The 21,880-nt window shown below is 41.7% G+C and overlaps 1 protein-coding gene across 1 annotated transcript in view; it reads left to right on the forward strand.

The window, feature by feature from the left end:
* The window catches only part of LOC133258055 (ATP-binding cassette sub-family C member 4-like), a 169,436-nt gene that overhangs the window by 25,923 nt on the left and 121,633 nt on the right, over positions 1-21,880 (forward strand). Inside the window, exons 5-10 of the mRNA XM_061434394.1 lie at positions 3,564-3,653; positions 4,942-5,105; positions 6,281-6,406; positions 8,740-8,989; positions 11,204-11,305; positions 20,978-21,067. Coding sequence (XP_061290378.1) covers positions 3,564-3,653; positions 4,942-5,105; positions 6,281-6,406; positions 8,740-8,989; positions 11,204-11,305; positions 20,978-21,067 — 822 coding nt within the window. The remainder of the gene's footprint in view (positions 1-3,563; positions 3,654-4,941; positions 5,106-6,280; positions 6,407-8,739; positions 8,990-11,203; positions 11,306-20,977; positions 21,068-21,880) is intronic.

The raw sequence follows: 21,880 nt of genomic DNA on the forward strand, positions 1-21,880 counted from the left end.
TCAGCTTGCAATGGAATTTAATTAAAAAATAAGTATAAAAAGTATCAAATTTTTTTTCAGTGTTTTCATGCCTTAATCTTGTAGCTGTATTTGTGGCAATTTTGTTGTTCATTAAGGCCATCTTTTACATCAAATTGGTATTTAAAAGTAAACTTCATTGATTGGATTTATAAAATTATATCTAGGAGCACAAAATGTATTTGAGAAAGGGAATGATTATATGTTTAAATGACTCATCTAGTCATATTGAATGTAATTGTGTGAACTAAAGAAAAATATAAATGGAATCCATGCCAAACATAGATTCTCTCGCTATATTCTATAGCTATGATTGTTTATATTGGTATTAAAGAATATAGCTGAATGTTGGGATGAAACTTGAAATCTTATGCAGCTTTTAGTAATTTTGGTGGGAATTTGTTGCTATTCATTCAAGTTATTTTCTTAATTCAATATTTCCTTTTTATTTAGTATGCATTTTAGTACTTTTAATAAGACCTGACTTGGTGTGTTCAGTGATTTTGTGTTGAGAATTGCCATGGAATTATTCTATAGTTTAACCTAGACTTAAGTAGTTTAAAAGAATTAAGGATTTTAGCTGTTTTCACAAGGGAATTTCCACAGTGTTAAGAGCTGAAGGGCTCATTATAAATTTGACCCCGCATATCTCTTTGCCCTGGGCTGTTTCCTTTTTCCTAGAAAAAAATTTTTTATTTAGCTGTATTTTATTGTTGAAATTTGATGAGAGAATAGATCTTAAGTGTTCTCACCACATACACGAAAGGATAACTATGTGCAATGATGGGTTTGTTCATTTGTTTTCCTACTGTAACCATTTCCCAATGTTTATTTACATCAAAACATCACACTGAGCATATTAAATATATTTAATTTTATTACAAATGAATAAAATCCTCAATGAAACCTAAAACCAGGTGATTTAAATGAAAATTATTGCTTCTTTTACTATTTGTTACTTATCTAGAGCTCCTGTTTCCTGGGAATACTTTTCTGGGCAAAATGTAGAATGTCTTCTCCCATCTTTAAATCTCAGGACTGTGTGGACTCAGGGCCCTGACCTCTCACTGTCTGTGTTTGGCACATAAGCCCGGTTTCTCCTTGGGTGACATACCTTCTAGTTAAGGGTCTTCATTGTCTGCCATCATCATTTTTGTTATTCTCTGGCACCTTCTGCCATTTAGTAGACAAATACTCAGATTTCCCCACAAATTAGCTAGATTTTTATCTTTCCAGATCATGCTTAGCTCCCATGAGTATGCAGGAAATTTCACCAGAACTGCACTGTGAAAAGCCTTAAGTTAGATTTGAGATGATGGTTTAGTCAAAAAGACCTTGTTCTTTGCTGCATAGCTGAGCCACTGTCCACCTGGTTTTTCTTTCTCTTCCAGCTAACACTTTGGAATGTCTCCTTTGGGAAATCTGATCTGACCTTGCATGTTGCTTATGTGAATGTAAACATCTCCCACAGTGTTCATTTACCAGCTTCAGTTCAGTTCAGTTGCTCAGTCGTGTCCAATTCTTTGCAACCCCATGAATCGCAGCACACCAGACCTCCCTGTTCATCACCAACTCCCGGAGTTCACTCAGACTCACGTCCATCGAGTCAGTGATGTCATCCAGCCATCCCATCCTCTGTCATCCCCTTCTCCTCCTGCCCTCAATCCCTCCCAGCATCAGAGTCTTTTCCAATGAGTCAACTCTTCGCAAGAGGTGGCCATAGTACTGGAGTTTCAGCTTTAGCATCATTCCTTCCAAAGAAATACCAGGGCTGATCTCCTTCAGAATGGATTGGTTGGATCTCCGTGCAGTCCAAGGGACTCTCAAGAGTCTTCTCCAACACCACAGTTCAAAAGCATCAATTGTTTGGCACTCAGCTTTCTTCACAGTCCAACTCTCACATCCATACATGACTACTGGAAAAACCATAGCCTTGACTAGATGGACCTTTGCTGGCAAAGTAATGTCTCTGCTTTTTAATATGCTATCTAGATTGGTCATAATTTTCCCTTCAAGGAGTAAGCGTCTTTTAATTTCATGGCTGCAGTCACCATCTGTAGTGATTTTGGAGCCCAAAAAAATAAAGTCTGACACTGTTTCCACTGTTTCCCCATCTATTTCCCATGAAGTGATGGGACCGGATGCCATGATCTTCGTTTTCTGAATGTTGAGCTTTTTCATCCTCCTCTTTCACCTTCATCAAGAGGCTTTTAGTTCCTCTTCACTTTCTGCCATAAGGGTGGTGTCATCTGCATATCTGAGGTTATTGATATTTCTCCCGGCAATCTGGATTCCAGCTTGTGCTTCTTCCAGCCCAGCATTTCTCATGATGTACTGCATATAAGTTAAATAAGCAGGATGACCAAATACAGCCTTGATGTACTCCTTTTCCTATTTGGAACAAGTCTGTTGTTCCATGTCCAGTTCTAACTGTTGCTTCCTGACCTGCATACAGGTTTCCCAAGAGACAGGTCAGAGGGTCTGGTATTCCCATCTCTTTCAGAATTTTCCACAGTTTATAGTGATCCACACAGTCAAAGGCTTTGGCATAGTAAATAATTAGTGTTTTGAATATTATACTGGTTAGTTTTAGAATGAGGAATCTAAGACCAAAGTTTTTAAATGATGTCACACCTGGAATTAATGACTGACCAGATGTATAGTCCAAGTCCCCTAATCTCTTTCCTTGAGGCGGCCTTTCCACTCTCATCTTGTTGTTGTTGTTCAGTCACTCAGTCCTGTCCAGCTCTCTGTGACCCCATGGACTGCAGCACACCAGCCTTCCCTGCCCTTCAACATCTCCTGGATTTTGCTGAAACTCATGTCCATCAAGTCAGGGATGCCATCCAACTATCTGATCCTCTGTTGTCCCTTCTTCTTCCTGCCCTAATTTTTCCCAGCATCAGGTTCTTTTCCAATTTGTCAACTCTTGGCATCAGGTGGCCAGAGTATTGGAGCTTCAGCTTCAGTATCAGTCCATACAATGAGTATTCAGAGTTGATTTTCCTTAGGATTGAGTGGTTGGATCTCCTTTCAGTCCAAGGGACTCTCAAGAGTCTTCTCCAGCACCACATTTCAAAAGCATCAATTCTTTGGTGCTCATCCTTCTTTATGGTCCAGCTCTCACATCTGTACATGACAACTGGAAAAACCATAGCTTTGACTATATGGACCTTTGTCAGCATAATGATATCTGCTTTTTAATATGCTGTCTAGTTTTTGGCTCAAAATGACTTTAGTTGACCCCTAAGTCTAAGTCTATATTCCTTTATCCTTTGGGCAGGTCCAAGTTCACTGAGAAACAGGGTGGAGGGTTGTGCGTCTACCTCCTGCTCCTCCCTTTGCTGTCCTTGAAGGCAGGGCTGCCACCATATTTAATCATCTAGGGATGAACATGGGTCCCTAGAGCCCTGATTTCAGGCATTGTCCTGCTAGTCCTGACACCACACAAGACCCCGTGAACATTCACTCCTTTTTGCTATGTTCTCAGACTGACGTGGTATCACTGTAGAAATCCTATTCTCTGTATGTTTCTCTCATTTCAGTCACTTCGCCTGAGTAGCTCAGCCATGGGAAAGACCACCACAGGCCAGATAGTCAACCTCCTGTCCAACGATGTGAACAGATTTGATCAGGTGAGCTGCCCCCGAGGGATCCCCTTCCATTTCCCCTCCTTCTCACTGTGTTTAGCTCACTGGGATGCCAGGTGCCAGGGTTTGGTGTCAGCGAGGGTTCTGTTGAGGACATAAGACAAATGTTCTCTTTATCCAATGCTCATTTCCTCTGTGTGCAGCTTGGATGTGATAATATGTGTTGTCCTATAGATGAGGGTTTGGTTTTTCTGACAAGGTCTGCAACATACTTAAGTAATAGACAGGCAACAGTGTTCTTGCCCAGCTTGGTTAGTGTTCCTGGGGTCCTCCTGGAGTGGTCCTTCTTGGCACGTGGTGTTGGTGTTGCTGGACTGTATTCCTCCTCCTCCGGATGATGAAGGCTTGGTGGGCAGGGATTGTTCTTTTTCTGCACCAAGTTCAGTGCCTGCTGCATAGGGAGCCTTTGAGGAATAATGCCAAGTGTGTGGTCCCCCGCCAGACACAGCCTCCCCTCTGCTGTCCCATGGTACCCATTTTACACTTACCTTATGAACAGATCATGTTATCCATGCCATTGTAGCTGTTGGCCAGATCTATATAGACAACTTCTCTTTCCTGGCCTTTAAGTTTGGGGGCTTCCCTTGTGGCTAAGGTGGTAAAGAGCCCACCTGCACCACAGGAGGCCTGGTTTCTATCTCTGGGTCAGGAAGAGTCCCTGTAGAAGGAAATGGCACCCCACTCCAGTATCCTTGCCTGGGGAATTCCATGGACAGGGGAGCCTGGTGGGCTACAATCCATGGGATCGCAAAGAGTCAGACAGAACTAAGCAACTAACACTTTCACTTTTCTTTCAATTATTCATTCATCAAACATAACGTAAGGCCTCTACTTAATTTGAAAGATGAAAAAGTCTTAATTTCTGTCCTGGAAAGGCCACAGCCTGTCTGGAAGGTAAATACACGAGTAATTATCAGAGAGTGTGGTAGGTACCATAATATAGGCTCTTCTGAGGAGATAGGGGCTGAATTTTGGGACAGAGAGAGTTTGGGGAACCCCTGAGCTCATCTGTGTTGTGGACAAAATCAACATCTTCCTTCAGTGTGACTGGTCAGGTTCTCCTGGGACCTAACCGAGGCTGACCCTGTGCTACCCCGGAACAGTGTCATCTGGGGTGGACACTTGGATTTCTGCTTCATCAGGTTTAAAACTCACTGAGATCACTTCCTTTTAGATTCCTGTTTGTTCCTTCAGAGAAGATTGTTTGTATGCTGTCTCCTTACTGGTTTTGACTTTATACAGTCCTAAGAAGGCTTTGTCTTTCTCTTTTAAGGTAACAACGTTCTTGCACTATCTGTGGGTGGGGCCACTGCAGGCTATCGCGGTGACTGCCCTGCTCTGGATGGAAACAGGAATATCGTGTCTTGCTGGGATGATGGTTCTCATTATTCTTCTGCTTTTGCAAAGCTGCACTGGAAATTCATTTTCATCACTCAGGTAAGGGAAACACTGGTTTAAAAAATAGGTGATATGTGCTTGGTAGCATTCACCATTTGCTTAATGCTTCTGTTCAAAAACAAAACCAATGCCTTTTCTAGTCTCTTCTTTGCATGTATTGTAGGCCCTTCAGGCTTAGCCAGTGGAGGCTCCAGGCCTAAGCTGCAGGCTGATTTTGAAGGGAAAAAGGTGACGGCACTCACTGGCTCCTCCCAGCACCATACCTGAATAAGTGGAATGTCCTTGAGCAGAAGTTACCTATATTGAAGTTATTTAAGCATTATTAAATAGTAATAATCCTATAGGCTCAATTTTAGCTGCATGTATTTTTGTTATGATTGTAGTAGAGCAATTTTCAGGTACCTATGTTCATGTCTTGTTTCAATTCAGTGTTTCCATTAACTTATAAGAGCCTCAAGGACAAAGTCAGTCTTAATTAACTAGGTCTTTATACAGCCCCACAGTCCCAGCAGCATATGTGATAGAACAGTGGCTGGTGATGAAGGATCTAATGGTGATGAGATAGACCTGAAGCAGGTCCCAGAGGGTTGGAGGTGGGTCATTGTCCAGGTTGTCAGGTGATGGGGGTATTGTGCTGTTTGAAGCTTTTTTCCCTTCAGTTTTTTTTTTTTCTTCTTCTTCTTCTTTTTTGTGATTTTTACATGTGATAGTTTTGTTTATTCAAAATTTCTTTCCTGTCTTGCTGTGGAGAGATGTTCCTTACCCTTCGAGGCCCTGTTCCAGTGCTGCCAGGTCTCTGAAGCTCTTGCTCTCCTTTCCCAGTGGAATTAACAGCCTGATCTTTCCTGCTCCCCAGCACTTCACTCCTATTTTATCACAGCACAGATACTGTCTTCCCATTAGATTCAGTGTCTTTTGCCTTCCCTGCCCAACTTCGGCCTCGTTGGGCGGAGAGTTTGTACCTGACTACTTTGGGTCTTCCTCAGCCAGTACTGTTGAGTTCTCCAAGTTACTCCTTGAATTAGGCTGAATGGTTGACTTCCTAGAAGTCTTTTTCTCCATTTGCACTTTGAGAAGGACCTGTCTGTGATGTCAGCACAGAAGAGCTGTAAGGAATCATGGATCCCTGGTCCCTCCCTGTGCCCCCTAGTGCTGCTGCTACAGAAAGTTGGGGTGTGGTCACTGAGGCTCATGTCTCCCATCTGTCCCCTCAGGAGTAAGACCGCAGCTCTCACCGATGATAGGATCAGGATCATGAGCGAAGTCATAACTGGCATCAAAACAATAAAAATGAATGCTTGGGAAAAGTCATTTATAGACCTTATTACCAGACTGAGAAGGTAAGTTTTTGTATATATCACACCATATTTTTGTACTTTCCCCCCTATTTTTACTGATTGAATTTAGAAGTCTTATTAAGTTTTCACATGAAGATGAACTTAAATATGAACTTCACACCTCACATGTGACAGGAGGGTTAAGTAGAATAGGGGAGATGTCATTTTAACCTACTGTTCCATTTACCATCTTCTTAAAAGAAAAATTATATATGCTTTTGAACACATACAGATAGCCAATAAACACATAAAAAAATTCTCAACATCGCTCATTATGAGAGAAATGCAAATCAAGACTACAATGAGGCATCACTTTATACTGGTCCAAATGACCATCAACAAAAAGTCTACAAACAATACCCTCCTCCTGTTGGTGGGAGTGTATATTGATATAGCTGTCATGGAAAACAGGATGGAGGTCCCTTAAACAACTAGGAATAAATATACCATATGACCCAGCAATCCCACTACTGGGCATATACTCTGAGAAAGCCAGAGTTCAAAAAGACACGTGTACCCTAGTGTTCATTGCAGCACTATATACAATAGCCAGGACATGTGCTTCCATGGGGTCTATGGTGCCTGCATCTGGCTGATGTTTTGGTGTCTCACAATTTTGGAGTGTCTTATTCTCTTCTGCACAAGTTCATGAGCTCCTGGAGGGGGCAGGCTGTGTCCTTCTGTCATCAGTGGGGAGCCTGGCCCAGGACTTGTGGTTATGAATGCTTGTTGAAAGAATGTTCAAACCCAGTCCAATTGACCCACAGTGTTTAAAAGGGTGAAATGAAGCCTCTATTTAGTTGGAAGAGTGAAGTGGTGATGAAGTGTGTGGTCCTGGTGTTGGGACGGAGCCCCGGGTGTGCACTGTGTAGTGTCTCCATGTGAGGACTTGAATTCATGCCTTGGATGTTGATGCTTCTTTTACAAGTGGTGCTGGGCAATCTGGTCAACCACTTGTAAAAGAATGAAACTGGACCACTTTCTAACACCATACACAAAAATAAACTCAAAATGGATTAAAGATCTAAACGTAAGACCAGAAACTATAAAACTCCTAGAGGAGAACATAGGCAAAACACTCTCCGACATACATCACAGCAGGATCCTCTATGACCCACCTCCCAGAATATTGGAAATAAAAGCAAAAATAAACAAATGGGACCTAATTAACCTTAAAAGCTTCTGCACATCAAAGGAAACTATTAGCAAGGTGAAAAGACAGCCTTCAGAATGGGAGAAAATAATAGCAAATGAAGCAACCAACAAACAACTAATCTCAAAAATATACAAGCAACTCCTACAGCTCAACTCCAGAAAAATAAACGACCCAATCAAAAAATGGGCCAAAGAACTAAATAGACATTTCTCCAAAAAAGACATACAGATGGCTAACAAACACATGACAAGATGCTCAACATCACTCATTATCAGAGAAATGCAAATCAAAACCACTATGAGGTACCATTTCACACCAGTCAGAATGGCTGCGATCCAAAAGTCTACAAATAATAAATGCTGGAGAGGGTGTGGAGAAAAGGGAACCCTCTTACACTGTTGGTGGGAATGCAAACTAGTACAGCCACTATGGAGAACAGTGTGGAGATTCCTTAAAAAACTGGAAATAGAACTGCCTTATGATCCAGCAACCCCACTGCTGGGCATACACACTGAGGAAACCAGAAGGGAAAGAGACACGTGTACCCCAATGTTCATCGCAGCACTGTTTATAATAGCCAAGACATGGAAGCAACCTAGATGCCCATCAGCAGATGAATGGATAAGAAAGCTGTGGTACATATACACAATGGAGTATTACTCAGCCATTAAAAAGAATACATTTGAATCAGTTCTAATGAGGTGGATGAAACTGGAGCCTATTATACAGAGTGAAGTAAGCCAGAAGGAAAAACATAAATACAGTATACTAACGCATATATATGGAATTTAGAAAGATGGTAACAATAACCCGGTGTACGAGACAGCAAAAGAGACACTGATGTATAGAACAGTCTTATGGACTCTGAGGGAGAGGGAGAGGGTGGGAAGATGTGGGAGAATGGCAATGAAACATGTAAAATATCATGTAGGAAACGAGTTGCCAGTCCAGGTTCGATGCATGATGCTGGATGCTTGGGGCTGGTGCACTGGGACGGCCCAGAGGGATGGTATGGGGAGGGAGGAGGGGGGAGGGTTCGGGATGGGGAACGCATGTATACCTGTGGCGGATTCATTTTGATATTTGGCAAAACTAATACAATTATGTAAAGTTTAAAAATAAAATAAAATTGGAAGAATAAAAAAAAAAAAAAAAAATTCTTTCCTACTCTCTTTCTCAGGAAGGAAATCTCCAAGATTCTGAAAAGTTCCTACCTTAGGGCCATGAATTTGGCATCATTTTTTGCTGTGAGCAAAATTATGATTTTTGTCACCTTCATCACCAATGAGCTCCTTGACAACCGGATCACTGCCAGCCAAGTGTTCGTGGTGGTGATGCTGTTCGAGGCTTTGCGGTTCTCGAGCACCCTCTTCTTCCCCATGGCCGTCAAAAAGGTGTCAGAGGCCATTGTCAGCCTCCAAAGGATAAAGGTTTGGTGACAAATACTTTTTTTTCAGTTGTAGGTGGATTTTTTGTAAAATGCCTCCTTTTGTTTGGAATCACTATGTTCCAGTTAGGTGATATTTAACTCTCTCAGTGCCAAAGCTGGCAATCTTTCCAGAATGTTATAGGTATTCCCTTTTCTTATTAGGTAGAGTGCATTACAGATATCATAAGACTGGTTCTCATGTAGGGGCAGTAGTATATGTAAGTAGCAGTAGCATAGGGCTCTAGTGTAGTGATGTCTACAGAGTGACTAAAGTGTCTAAAAGCAGGAGAAGCAAACAGAGTGCATCTCCTGTGCTGACTCCAGTGGCCAGGCAGTGACTGTGCACAGTCCCTGGGCCGGGAGGGAAGGAACTTGCTGAGAAGTCCTTGTTCCCTGCGGAGGAAGAGTAGCCTCAGTTCAGTCGCTCAGTCGTGTCCAACTCTTTGCGATCCCATGAATCACAGCACGCCAGGCCTCCCTTTCCATCATCAACTCCCAGGGTTCACTGAGACTCACGTTCATCGAGTGAGTGATGCCATCCAGCCATCTCATTCTCTATCGTCCCCTTCTCCTCCTGCCCCCAATCCCTCCCAGCATCAGAGTCTTTTCCAATGAGTCAACTCTTCGCATGAGGTGGCCAAAGTACTGGAGTTTCAGCTTTAACATCATTCCTTGCAAAGAAATCCAAGTGGCCTCAGATTGACTTAATTCTCTGGGTTCGAAATAAGTTCTTTCTTCCACAGATGTTTTGCTTGTTGGTATCTGAGCCTACCTTTTGTATCTGCCTTTCATCCATGGCCCCTTTTTATTTACTGCTTAATTCGTTCTCTCTAGTCGCCTTCTTCTTTTTAAATTTGTAATTCCTACCGCTATGTGAACTAAGAACTTCCAGGTATACAAGCTGGATTTAGAAAAGGCAGAGGAACCAAAGATCAAATTGCCAACATCCATTGGATCATAGAAAAAGCAAGAGAATTCCATCTTGCTTGAAACATCTACTTTTTCTTCATTTACTACACTAAAGCTTTTAACTGTGTGGATCACGACAATCTGTGGAAAATTATGAAAGAGATCAAACCACCTTACTTGCCTCCTGAGAAACCTGTATGCAGGTCAAGAAGCAACTGTTAGTACTGGACATGGAACAACAGACTAGTTCCAAATTGAGAAAGGAGTATGTCAAGGCTGTGTATTGTCACCCTGCTTATTTAACTTGTATGCAAAGTACATCATGTGAAATGCTGGGCAAAGGAGAATGAAAAAGCTGGCTTAAGACTCAACATTCAAGAAACTAATATCATGGCCTCTCATCCCATCAGTTCATGGCAATAAATGGAAAACAGTGGAAACAGTGGCAGACTTTATTTTCTTGGGCTCCAAAATCACTGCAGACGGTGACTACAACCATGAAATTAAAAAAATGCTTACTCCTTGGGAGAAAGGCTATGACAGAACTAGACAGCATATTAAAAAGCAGAGACATTGCTTTATCAACAAAGGTCTATATAGTCAAAGCTATGGCTTTTCCACTCATTGTGTATGGATGTGAGAGTTGGACCATAAAGCAGGTTGAGCACGGAAGAAATGATGCTTTGAAACTGTAGTGCTGGATAAGACTCTTTTTTTTTTTTTTTTTTTTTTTGGAGAAGACTCTTGAGAGTCCCTTGGGCTGCAAAGAATTCAAACCAGCTAATCCTAAAGGAAATCAACCATGAGTATTCACTGGAAGGACTGGTGCTGAAGTATCAATATTTCCTTTGCCACCTGATGCCAAGAGCAGACTCATTGGAAAAGACCCTGATACTGAGAAAGATTGAAGGCAGGAGGAGAAGGGGACAACAGAGGATGAGATGGTTAGATAGTGTCCCTGACTCAATCAACATGAATTTGAGCAAACTCTTGGAGATAGTGACAGACGGGGAGCCTGGAATGCTATTGTCCATGAGATTTCAAAGAGTCAGACACAACTTAGTGACTGAACAGCAACAAATACACTGTATTATATTATTATATTGATATATACCATGACCTGTAATAATAGTATATATTATTCCATATATTATTTAATATGTTCTGATGTGAACTAATACTTTAAGTACAGTTAGCAAAACAGTATTTAGACTGTTCAAAGTTTGCAAATTCCAGGAAAGTGACTGTTTTTGTTTGTGCTTTCTTCCTGCAGTTTAACAATCTGCTTTTTTTCTCTTTTCTGTAGAATTTTTTATCACTTAATGAAATACCACAGCTCAACACTCAGCTGCCATCAGATGGTGAAATGATGGTGAACATGCAAGATTTCACTGCTTTTTGGGATGAGGTAACATATTTTTCTTTCCAAGATCCTGACTGCTAACAGACAAGTGTGATATAGATTTACTGGAGAATTTTTAGATTGTGCCATGGTGTAAAATGTGACTTGCTCATTAACTAAAAGTATGTTACAAAATTGGCACTAAGGTTTGTATCTAATGGAGATTAAGTATAATATCAACCTAAAATGTTTGACATGTTGGTCTCACTCTCATTTTCAAGACAGTTTTCAAAGTATTAGCACATTTTGAACTTAAAGTCCATATATTTGTAATGTTAGAATTTACGGAATTGGACAGACAAAATGCGGCAGTGTGGAATGGGTTAACTAACAAACATGCAACTGGTTGTTAAAGATGCTTTGGGGAATCAACGTACATTTTTGCCTTGATTATCAGGCCACTGTATTATACATAGAGTGAGGCCATGATCTGGATGTTTGCTGTGGGGTAGGGTGGGGGCTCCTGCATCCTGAGCTTCTGGATACTTTGGTGGCAGCCGGGGCAGGAGGAGACAGCAGGTGGGCATAATGAGCACCAGTGATTCCCAGTTAAAGGACTGCACTGTATGACAAGCTGACAGGGAGAACTGGTGATTCCCAACACTTGGTTTATTTGTTAGGTTCAGGCAAACAGAAGAAAACAAGAAAAACAGGGTCTGGTCTCAAGAAGTTGTCAGCATCACACACCCATTGCGGCCCCTTTACCAACTGAAATGCTCCCCCTGCCCCCTGGTTCCCTGGTCCTCTGTGCACACCCTCCTCTATCAGTGTGAATTAGTAAAACAGAACCTCACCGTGGGAGAGGGAATTCCATTCAAGGAGTTAGTTACGGAGATGATAAAAGGGAGAAAAAAGCAGAAAGGGCAAAATGGTGGTGTGTGAGACAACCCAGGGGTTATCAAAGGCAGAAAGCTGCTGCCACCCCCAGGGCTGGAGGACCTCTGGGAGGAGGCGCCTCCACCAGAGGGTCCACCCTCTAGAGCAGAGCCTAGAGCCCAGCTGCTGTCAGAGCGGGGACCACAGAGCACGCGTCCTGACTGTAGACTCACCGTCTATCATGCCTGTGACTCTGTGCTGCCACCTGCATCGTGTTCACCTGCTTCTGACTCAGCACCTGCCGTCCCCATCAACAACCAATGGTTTGTTCCCAGATACATGAAACCACATCCCTGTACCTTCTGTACATGGAAACTCACACAGGGTACCTGACCTTCCCTGATGGTTTCTCCTGCCTTAATATAGTAGGTTTGCCTCCTGTTCGGTTCTTGGCATAATGCTCTTGAAACATTTATAGAAAGCACCACTAAAATTCTGTTATGAAGTCCACTTTATGTGAATGCTACCACATTCTTTGTATGAAACTCATTAGCGGATTTCTTTAGTTCCCAGTAAACACGTAGATTTATTTTAAATCAGTTGGGTATATGATACAGATTGTTTCTGCAGTTTTTAATGAACTGAAATAAAAATATATACAACAGTATCTGCCTGTGCAACAAATGGCTGTAAGGTAGAATAAGGGATTTTAGTTGTACTACAGCCTATGTGAATAAATCAGATGAAAAATCTGAAAAGGTTTCTATATACCTTCTAGAGTAAAAAAAATCCAAATTGTTAATAACTCAATGATTTTAATAAAAAATAATAATAACTCAAGATACTAAACTGCTAAAGGAAGAGGAGAAAAGGTTGTGAGTTCTGCGGTAAGGCTCTTGTAAAATCTAACTAATTGCCTGATTCTGTTAGAGCAGTATTCAGAATTCCAGAGATGAGAGCCTTCATCAGCTACATTTTCACAAAAATAGCTACCATGTTAACATTAATGTGTGGCAAGATTTCCTTGGAGAAGGAAATGGCAGCCCACTCCAGGATTCTTGCCTGGAGAATCCCATGGACAGAAGAGCATGGTGGGCTACAGCCCATAGGGTCACAGAGTCAGACATGCCTGAAGTGACTTAGCAAAGCAACACAAAGGTATTCCTATCTAGGTAAATGATAATTATGCTATTGCAGCTAATTTTTACCACTTTGGGGGAATGAAAATTCTAAATATTTTCAACTGAATCTTATCTCTTATGCTACTGCTAAGTCACTCAGTCATGTCTGACTCTGTGTGACCCCATAGACGGCAGCCCACCAGGCTCCCCCGTCCCTGGGATTGCACTCACTAAAAACTAACAGCCATGGTACCATAATAAAATTTTTTGTGAGGTACCTAGACTGTTACTACTGAGACACAAAAATGTGAGGTAAGCATACCTTTTCCCAGAAGTCTTTGAAGCCAAAGATATTAAACAATTAAGGCACTTGAAAACATTAGGGATATGCATAAACTTTCAAATAAAACAAACTATAGCTGTACTAGCAAGCAATGACAAAATAGTAAATCTTCATCTTATGAATGTTTAATTAACTAAATGTAAGGAATTCTGGCTTAAGAAATGGTCAAAGCAACTTGTCATTTCTTATGGTAAAATATTGAAAACCAAGTGCTAAATTCAGCCACTATAGGATAAAGAAACTACAACAAGAAAGCCTTAAGGACCTGGAGACTTAGTGAGCAAAAGCTCATTTTAAACTGATTGAGGCCCCTGAATTAATCTTGTGTGTCAAAGGCAGGGAAGAAGGATCTCTCTAAACTTGTAAAAGCTAGTGATTCATAAGGAAACTAAAGAAATGAAAATATGCATGCTTATCATATCACAGAAATAAAAACTGACAAAGGATACAGAAGAAAGAAAAACTGTGAACTGTTTACTCAGGGCTATCATCATTAAAAATCTACAGTAATTTGATCAACTAAAATTTTTCTCTGAAATTATACTGCTCCCATTTCCTGTGTCAAAACTTAAAATGACTCTCTCATTAAAGATTTAGTAAATGATTCTAAAACAGCTTCCTTCTTGCCTAATAGAGGTTCAGTTCAGTGCAGTCGCTCAGTCATGTCCAATTCTCTGCTACCCCAGGAATCCCAGAAGCTAGGCCTCCCTGTCCATCACCAACTCCCGGAGCTTACCCAAACTAAAGTCCATCAAGTTGGTGATGCCATCCAGGCATCTCATCCTCTGTCGTCCCATTCTTCTGCCCCCAATCCTTCCCAGCATCAGGGTCATTTCCAGTGAGTCAGCTCTTCACATGAGGTAGCCCAAGTATTGGCTTCAGCTTCAACATCAGTCCTTCCAATGAACACCCAGGACTGATCTCCTTTAGGATGGACTGGTTGGGTCTCCTTGCAGTGCAAGGCACTCTCAAGAGTCCTCTCCAACATCACAGTTCAAAAGCATCAATTCTTTGGTGCTCAGGTTTCTTCACAGTCCAACTCTCACATCCATACATGAACACTGGAAAAACCATAGCCTTGACTAGACAGACCTTTGTCAGCAAAGTTATGTCTCTGCTTTTGAATATGCTGTCTAGGTTGGTCATAACTTTCCTTCCAAGGAGTAGGTGTCTTTTAATTTCATGGCTGCAATCACCATCTGCAGTGATTTTGGAGCCCAAAAAAATAAAGTCTGACACTGTTTCCACTGTTTCCCATCCATTTTCCATGAAGTGATGGGACCAGATGCCATGATCTTAGTTTTCTGAGTGTTGAGCTTTAAGCCAACTTTCTCACTCTCCTCTTTCACTTTCATCAAGAGGCTCTTTAGTTCCTCTTCACTTTCTGCCATAAGGGTGGTGTTATCTGCATATCTGAGGATATTTATATTTCTCCCGGCAATCTTGATTCTAGCTTGTGCTTCTTCCAGCCCAGCGTTTCTCATGATGTATTCTGCATATAAGTTAAATAGGCAGAGTGACAATATACAGCCTTGACGTACTCCTTTTCCTATTTGGAACCAGTCTGTTGTTCCATGTCCAGTTCTAACTTGCTTCCTGACCTGCATACAGGTTTCTCAAGAGACAGGTCAGGTGACCTGGTATTCTCATCTCTATCAGAATTTTCCACAGTTTATAGTGAACCACACAGAAAAGGCTTTGGCATAGTCAATACAGCAGAAATAGATGTTTTTCTGGAACTCTCTTGCTTTTTCAATGATCCAGAGGATGTTGGCAATTTGATCTCTGGTTCCTCTGCCTTTTCTAAAACCAGCTTGAACATCTGGAAGTTCACAGTTCATGTATTCCTGAAGCCTGGCTTGGAGAATTTTGAGCATTACTTTACTAGAGTGTGAGATGAGTGCAATCGTGCAGTAGTTTGAGCATTCTTTGGCATTGCCTTTCTTAGGGATTGGAATGAAAAGTGACCTTTTCCATTCCTGTGGCCACTGCTGAGTTTTCCAAATTTGCTGGCATATTGAGTGCAGCACTTTCACATCATCACCTTTTAGGATTTGAAATAGCTCAACTCGAATTCCACCACTTCTGCTAGCTTTGTTTGTAGTGATGTTTCCTAAGACCCACTTGACTTCACATTCCAGGATGTCTGGGTCTAGGTGAGTGTGAGTGATCACACCATCATGATTATCTGGGTCACGAAGATCTTTTTTGTACAGTTCTTCTGTGTATTCTTGCCACCTCTTCTTAATAGCTTCTACTTCTGTTAGGTCTATACCATTTCTGTCCTTTATCGAGCCCATCTTTGCATGAAATGTTCCCTTTGTATCTCTAATTTTCTTGAAGAGATCTCTAGTCTTTCCCATTCTTTTGTTTTCCTCTATTTCTTTGCATTGATCGCTAACTTTCTTACCTCTCCTTGCTATTCTTTGGAGCACTGCATTCAAATGGGTATATCTTTCCTTTTCTCCTTTGCTTTTGGCTTCTCTTCTTTTCACAGCTATTTGTACAGCCTTCTCAGACAGCCATTTTGCTTTTTTGTATTTCTTTTACATGGGGATGGTCTTGATCCCTGTCTCCTGTACAGTGTCACTAACCTCCATCCATAGTTCATCAGGCACTCTGTCTATCAGATGTAATGGCAAAACTCTTTGGTATTCTTCCTTTGAGAACCCCATGAAGAGTATGAATAGGCAAAAAGATAGGACACTGAAAGATGAACTCCCCAGGTTGGTAAGTGCCCAATATGCTACTGGAGATTAGTGGAGAAATACTCCAGATAGAATAAAGGGACGGAATCAAAGCAAAAAACAAAACAAAAAACAAACAAAACCCAGTTGTGGATGTGACTGGTGATAGAAGCAAGGTCAGATATTGTAAAGAGTAATATTGCATAGGAATCTGGAATGTTAGGTCCATGAATCAAGGCAAATTGGAAGTGGTCAACAGGAGGTATCAAGAGTGAACATTGACATTCTAGGAATCAGCAAAGTAAGATGGACTGGAATGGGTGAATTTAACTCAGATGACATCCTGGAATGTGAAGTCAAGTGGGCCTTACGAAGCATCACTACAAACAAAGCTAGCAGAAGTGGTGGAATTCGAGTTGAGCTATTTCAAATCCTAAAAGGTGATGATGTGAAAGTGCTGCACTCAATATGCCAGCAAATTTGGAAAACTCAGCAGTGGCCACAGGAATGGAAAAGGTCACTTTTCATTCCAATCCCTAAGAAAGGCAATGCCAAAGAATGCTCAAACTACTGCACAATTGCACTCATCTCACACGCTAGTAAAGTAATGCTCAAAATTCTCCAAGCCAGGCTTCAGGAATACATGAACTGTGAACTTCCAGATGTTCAAGCTGGTTTTAGAAAAGGCAGAGGAACCAGAGATCAAATTGCCAACATCCTCTGGATCATTGAAAAAGCAAGAGAGTTCCAGAAAAACATCTATTTCTGCTGTGTTGACTATGCTAAAGCCTTTGACTGTGTGGATCACAACAAACTGTGGAAAATTCTGAAAGAGATGAGAATACCAGACCACCTGATCTGCCTCTTGAAAAATTTGTATGCAGGTCAGGAAGCAAGTTAGAACTGGACATGGAACAACAGACTGGTTCCAAATAGGAAAAGGAGTACGTCAAGGCTGTATATTGTCACCCTGCCTATTTAACTTATATGCAGAGTACATCATGAGAAATGCTGGGCTGGAGGAAGCACAAGCTGGAATCAAGATTGCCGGGAGAAATATCAATAACCTCAGATATGCAGACAACACCACCCTTATGGCAGAAAGTGAAGAACTAAAGAGCCTCTTGATGAAAGTGAAAGAGGAGAGTGAAAAAGTTGGCTTAAAGCTCAACATTCAGAAAACAAAGATCATGGCATCTGGTCCCATCACTTCATGGGAAATAGATGGGGAAACAGTGGAAACAGTGTCAGACTTTATTTTTGGGGCTCCAAAATCACTGCAGATGGTGATTATAGCCATGAAACTAGAAGACGCTTACTCCTTGCAAGGAAAGTTATGACCAGCCTAGACAGTATATTAAAAAGCAGAGACATTACTTTGCCAACAAAGGTCCATGTAGTCAAGGCTATGGTTTTTCCAGTAGTCATGTATGGATGTGAGAGTTAAAGAAATCGGACTGCAGAAGAATTGATGCTTTTGAACTGTGATTTTGGAAAAGACTCTTGAGAGTCCCTTGGCCTGCAAGGAGATCCAACAAGTCCATCCTAGAAGAGATCAGTCCTCAGTGTTCATTGGAAGGACTGATGTTGAAGCTGAAACTCCAACACTTTGGCCACCTGATGCAAAGAGCTGTCTCATTTGAAATGGCCCTGATGCTGGGAAAGATTGAGGGCAGGAGGAGAAGGGGATGACAGAGGATGAGATGGCTGGATGGCATCACCAACTCGATGACATGGGTTTGGGTAAACTCCGGGAGTTGGTGAAGGACAGGGAGGCTTGGCATGCTGCAGTTCATGGGGTCGCAAAGACCTGGACATGACTGAGTGACTGAACTGAACTGAGCCGATTAGAAAGAAAGTCACGCATGCAGGATAAGGACATTTCTGCGAAAGAAACCAGTTGCATCAAAGCTGGCTTTGACACAGGATGTGAGGTTGTAGATAGAGTTGTGTTAGTTGTAGCTGAGAGTAGCTGTAGTGGGAGCTGAGGTGGGGAAAGCAGCACTGTGGTTTTCATGGTGGTTGCTATGGTGTGTCAGCTGTGTTCATCACCTGGCAGTCACTAACGCTGAATTATCTGAACAGTAGCTTTTGCCTTTCATTCAATACAAAAGCAGGTAATATTAGCAGCCTTAGCATCTAAACAGGAGACATAGCTGTTGTCGTTTCCCCAGATTTCTGGTGCTGGAGAGGTGACCCTGAGGAGTCACCGGCATTGGGGCTCTCGTGGTGGTGGTCAGTAAAGCTGGGTGTGTAGTTACATTCAGGGCCACGGTGGTGTCCTGAGCCATGATCATCCCACAGAGTATGACCAGGCAGCCTGTGCCCAGAGCAGCAGGTGGGAGAGCCTGGACATCGCATCCTCTATGCAGGTGTTCAAGTGCAACTGGGGCGCCCAATGCTATGTCTGTCCTTTTGTCCCCTACACACCCCCCCACATTGTGTACAGGTGTCCACTGAATTTCTTTTGTACCAAACTATGCAGCATTTTCAAATGAACTATTTTGTTCTTTCAAGAGCTGAATATCATGTTCTCAGACTTCTTGCCCTTAGTACAGAACACCCTGTTCTGTTGTCCTGGCCTTGCCTATGGAAGGACTGTGCCCCTTGCTGGCATCATTAGTAATTAGGGGCTGTCATAGGTCATGGGTGAGAGAGCCCTTGAAAGGGGGAGAAGCACAGACACTGGGAGTTTTGGAGAGAGGCTGAATCTGAATGAAGCCCCTGCTGGGTTGGGAGGCAGGAGATAGACGTGAGCTCTGTAACCTTCTCACTATACAGCCAGGTGGACAGGTGGGGAAGGTCTCAGCTTTAATATAAATGGTCCCAGGGACTTCTCTAGTGGTCCAGTGGTTAAGAATCCACCTTCCAATGCAGTAGACTCGGGTTCCACCCCTGGTTGGGGAACTAAGATCTCATATGCTCTGGAGCAACTAAGCCCACACACCGCAACAAAGACCCAGTGCAGCCAAGATAAGAAAAAAAAGTAAAATAAAGGTTCTGTGGGGGCCTCCAAATCTCATGGGACAGGGGTTTGGAACTTTATCTGCACGGAGTCGGGGCTCAGCTGATGGTGTTTTGTTGAGTCAGTGTCCCCTGAGCCTGGATAACCAGTGGGGGAGGGGACCCAGTGCCTCTGAGCTGTCGAGTGCTGCCCTCTTCTGGTCATCCTAGATCAGTGCTGGATACTGAAGCCTGAATAGGGAGGGAACTCAGTCTGGCCGTGACAGACTGAGGGCTGCGATGGGAAGCTGATGTTTGTAGGTAGTTCACTATTTTGTAGTCATAATTGAGTGAAAAGTAGTAAAATAGGAATCCTAAGTTTCAGGCAGGAAGAAAGAAGTGGAGAAATTTAAAAAGCTTAAAAAAATATTTCTCATGTATTAAAATCTAGCTTTTTAATTCCTAAAATCTGGAGCAAGTTTTTTGGTGATGAAAAATCATTGTCAAATTTTTTTAGTATGTGAACATTTTTTAATCAGTTCAGTTCTTTCTAGGAAAAAAATTCAATTTGAAGATTATCCAGACTTTTACTTAATCATATGTAACCATTGTGTGTGTGTGTGTCTTTCTTCAACATAGCAGTTACTGAGAATTCTCTTAACATTTAGATATGTAAAGATGTACAGACACCCTAAGTCTTTCAGGAATATGACCCGTGATTGGCATGATGGTACTTTTCCTTATCTGTCATATTGGACTATGCACTGTCTTGTGTACATCCATGTTTTTTGTTTTCCTTGTACTAGAAGCACTTTATTGCTTCTATTTAGCCAGAATAGGTAATGCATGTATCACATATAAAATTGAGGCTTTATCACTCTGACCCATGATGTCATAATTAATTTCTTTATTCTTCATTATTTTGTTGCTGGTGTTACATTAGAGCTCTTGTTAAATTAGAACTCTGACTGTTACTTATAGGAGTTAATTTAGCATGAGTGACTTCTTCATAGAAAGTGCCCTTTTGCTGGCTGAGCATTACTGAGGTTTATTCTATATCAAATGAAAATGGAGAGATTAGTGATTTCAAATTATTTATTAAAAGACGAGGCATGCTAGGTACTTATGCTGCCACCTTGTGAAGATTAATGAGAAAGACAGGTAAAACCAGAGGTCATGATAAAAACTTATAAATGATTAAAAACCTCCCCTGAATATTCTAAGTACATTATATTAATAAGTTCGTGTGAATCATGCAGTTTGCATTTCAGGCAGGCACCTTGTCATCTCTACTACTTAAATTCTGTGGGTGTCTAAAGCTGTGTCTGTATGGAAATCTGGTGAAAGAAGATATCTTCCTAAAGGCAATTATAGCTGCTTCAAACCCGCAAAGAGATAGGATTGGATGAAAAGGCCTCCAGGATACAGTATCTTAAAATAGGAAGGATAAAAATTGTGGGCTATATTAGCATGAAAGTGAAAGTTACTCAGTCATGTCTGACTCTTTGCGACCCCCATGGACTATACAGTCCATGAAATTCTCCAGGCCAGAATACCGGAGTGGGTAGCTGTTCCCTTCTCCAGGGGATCTTCCCAACCCAGGTCTCCTACATTGCAGGCAGATTCTTTACCAGCTGAGCCACAGGGGAAGTCACCAGGGAAGATATATTAGCATATCAATGACTATTATATTATTTTCAACTACTTTCTGAAGTAATTTGTGTTACTTTGTTGAAATGAGTGTGTTTTTATAAACTTTAATTTGCAGGAATTGGAATTACCAACCCTAAAAGGCCTTTCATTTACTGTCAGACCGGGTGAACTGTTGACTGTGGTTGGACCTGTGGGAGCAGGAAAGGTAAGTTGTGATGCCTTTCGTCAGTTTGACGCAATGCTGCAGCTCCTGTTATATTCTCAGAGTGGAGCCCAGAGCTGAGTGTGACAGGGTTTGAATTGGGTGTGTCTAGAACAGTGTTTCTCTAGGTGTGTTCCATAGAATGTTAGTTTTCAAGAAGGTTTCATGGCCAAATAAGTCTGGATAAACACACACTGTGTTTTCCTTCTTGATGTTTTATGTTGCACAGTTGGGAACTGCTTGTGGGGAGTTTGGCTGTTTCAGTGAAGGAAATTATTGATGTGATAGCTGGTCAGGATAGACGGAGACAGTGGGGACTTCTTTTTGTCACAGTGGCCCCTCCAGGAAGTCTGGAGGTGGTGAAGGCTCTTGCCAGAAGCTCTGAGCATTTCCTCATGTGACTTTACCTGGTCCCGCCAGTGCACATGTAAGTGAATGTGCAGCCATGTGGTAGAGCTCAAGATACAGACGTGAGTCAGACCGGACACCTCTGCCTTTCAGAGGCAACCAGATTCTGAGGTGAGACAGATATGCAGGCAGATTATTTCAGCCCAGTGTGGTGAGTGCTCTGATGGAGTGGACATAGACATGACGCTTCTGTGTGTTACAACAGATTTGAAGGACATGTGTACGTGCACTTAGTCTCCTGTGTTTTGCACAACAAAATACAGAAACCTAAATGTGGGATTTGTACACGAGAGGGAGATGATTACCTCTATGATGGACTTTTTAAAATATTTATTTATTTATATTTCTTTTAAAAATTTATGTATTTATTTTATATTTAAAAATTTATTTATTTTTTAATTGGACAAT

The sequence above is a fragment of the Bos javanicus genome, chromosome 12 (genome assembly GCF_032452875.1).
Source record: "Bos javanicus breed banteng chromosome 12, ARS-OSU_banteng_1.0, whole genome shotgun sequence".
NCBI classification, from domain to species: domain Eukaryota; kingdom Metazoa; phylum Chordata; class Mammalia; order Artiodactyla; family Bovidae; genus Bos; species Bos javanicus.